Consider the following 1,050-nt stretch of genomic DNA (forward strand, 5'->3'; position numbering starts at 1 on the left):
ATTGTGTTCTTTACTGTTTTGTCTTAGGGAACTAATAAAAAGGAACAGTCATATAGTGTAAGATGAAAGTTACATTAGTAATTGGAAAATAGATGAGATGTGACTATAGTTAAGTAACCCTTATTTTCCATTTTCTTGCAGAGAGGAGGCCCTGCATAGAAAAGGTGCTTTAGAAATAGTTAAGCCTGTTTTAATGTATATATTGGCATTTATTTTTATGTTAAGGGACTATGTTAATACCTGCACAGTGTAAACTATGTATAAAAAAAATAAAATACAATAAGAGATTGTCATACTTTTTTTATCCAGATTTTAAGTCAGTGCTAATGGGATTTTTCCACTATATTGAACCTTATACCAGACGCACCACAGACAGTCAGCCACTCTTTTCCTCACTTTCTACGATTTTGGCTAAAGAATACACAGTTTTCCTGGAAATATGGCAAGAAAGTGATACATGCAACCCAGGATTGAGTCAAATCATGCTATAGCATTGATATACACGTCATTTATCAGCAATGTATTAAGAAAGGATAAGTTAATAATTTTATGACTATCAAGGATTTCATGTGCTATGGAAAAAGTTCTCATTGTTGAATATTGTCTCAGGATTAATATCAACAAAGATATTAAATTTATTCTATCAGAGAACTATTATTATTAAGAATATATTTACTACTTTTAATGAACAGCAAGACAATATGATTGTTATTATAAGAGTTATTTACTGAAATACAAATAGGCTGTCTTATTTTTATTTTCAAGTATGACACGCATTTTCTGTAGTATGAGGTGACTAACATTCAGCATTTCCTGTAGGGATTTCAGGCATGAAATTTCCCATTGATGATCTCAACCTACATAATTTTGTTTTAGATCTGAAAGTTTGTTTTTTAATACCAGTACAAGTATGGCCATATTTTTTTAAATTCTGAAGATCATAGGTTAAGAGTAAATATATATTTCAGAGTACAGGTGTATATAACAAATCATTATTGCCACAGGATAAGAATATCAAGAACCTTATTTTGCAGCAGGATATGTAATCAC

General features: G+C 30.3%; 1 protein-coding gene across 1 annotated transcript in view; it reads left to right on the plus strand.

Annotated features, from left to right (window-relative positions):
- The window catches only part of LOC119591297 (28S ribosomal protein S36, mitochondrial-like), a gene marked incomplete at its 5' end in the record, with an annotated part of 626 nt that extends 338 nt beyond the window's left edge, over nucleotides 1-288 (plus strand). The window contains 1 exon segment of the mRNA XM_037940024.1: nucleotides 142-288. Within this exon segment, the coding sequence (XP_037795952.1) occupies nucleotides 142-159 (18 nt within the window).
- Nucleotides 289-1,050: the final 762 nt, after the last annotated feature.

The sequence above is a fragment of the Penaeus monodon genome, chromosome 28 (genome assembly GCF_015228065.2).
Source record: "Penaeus monodon isolate SGIC_2016 chromosome 28, NSTDA_Pmon_1, whole genome shotgun sequence".
Lineage (NCBI taxonomy): Eukaryota > Metazoa > Arthropoda > Malacostraca > Decapoda > Penaeidae > Penaeus > Penaeus monodon.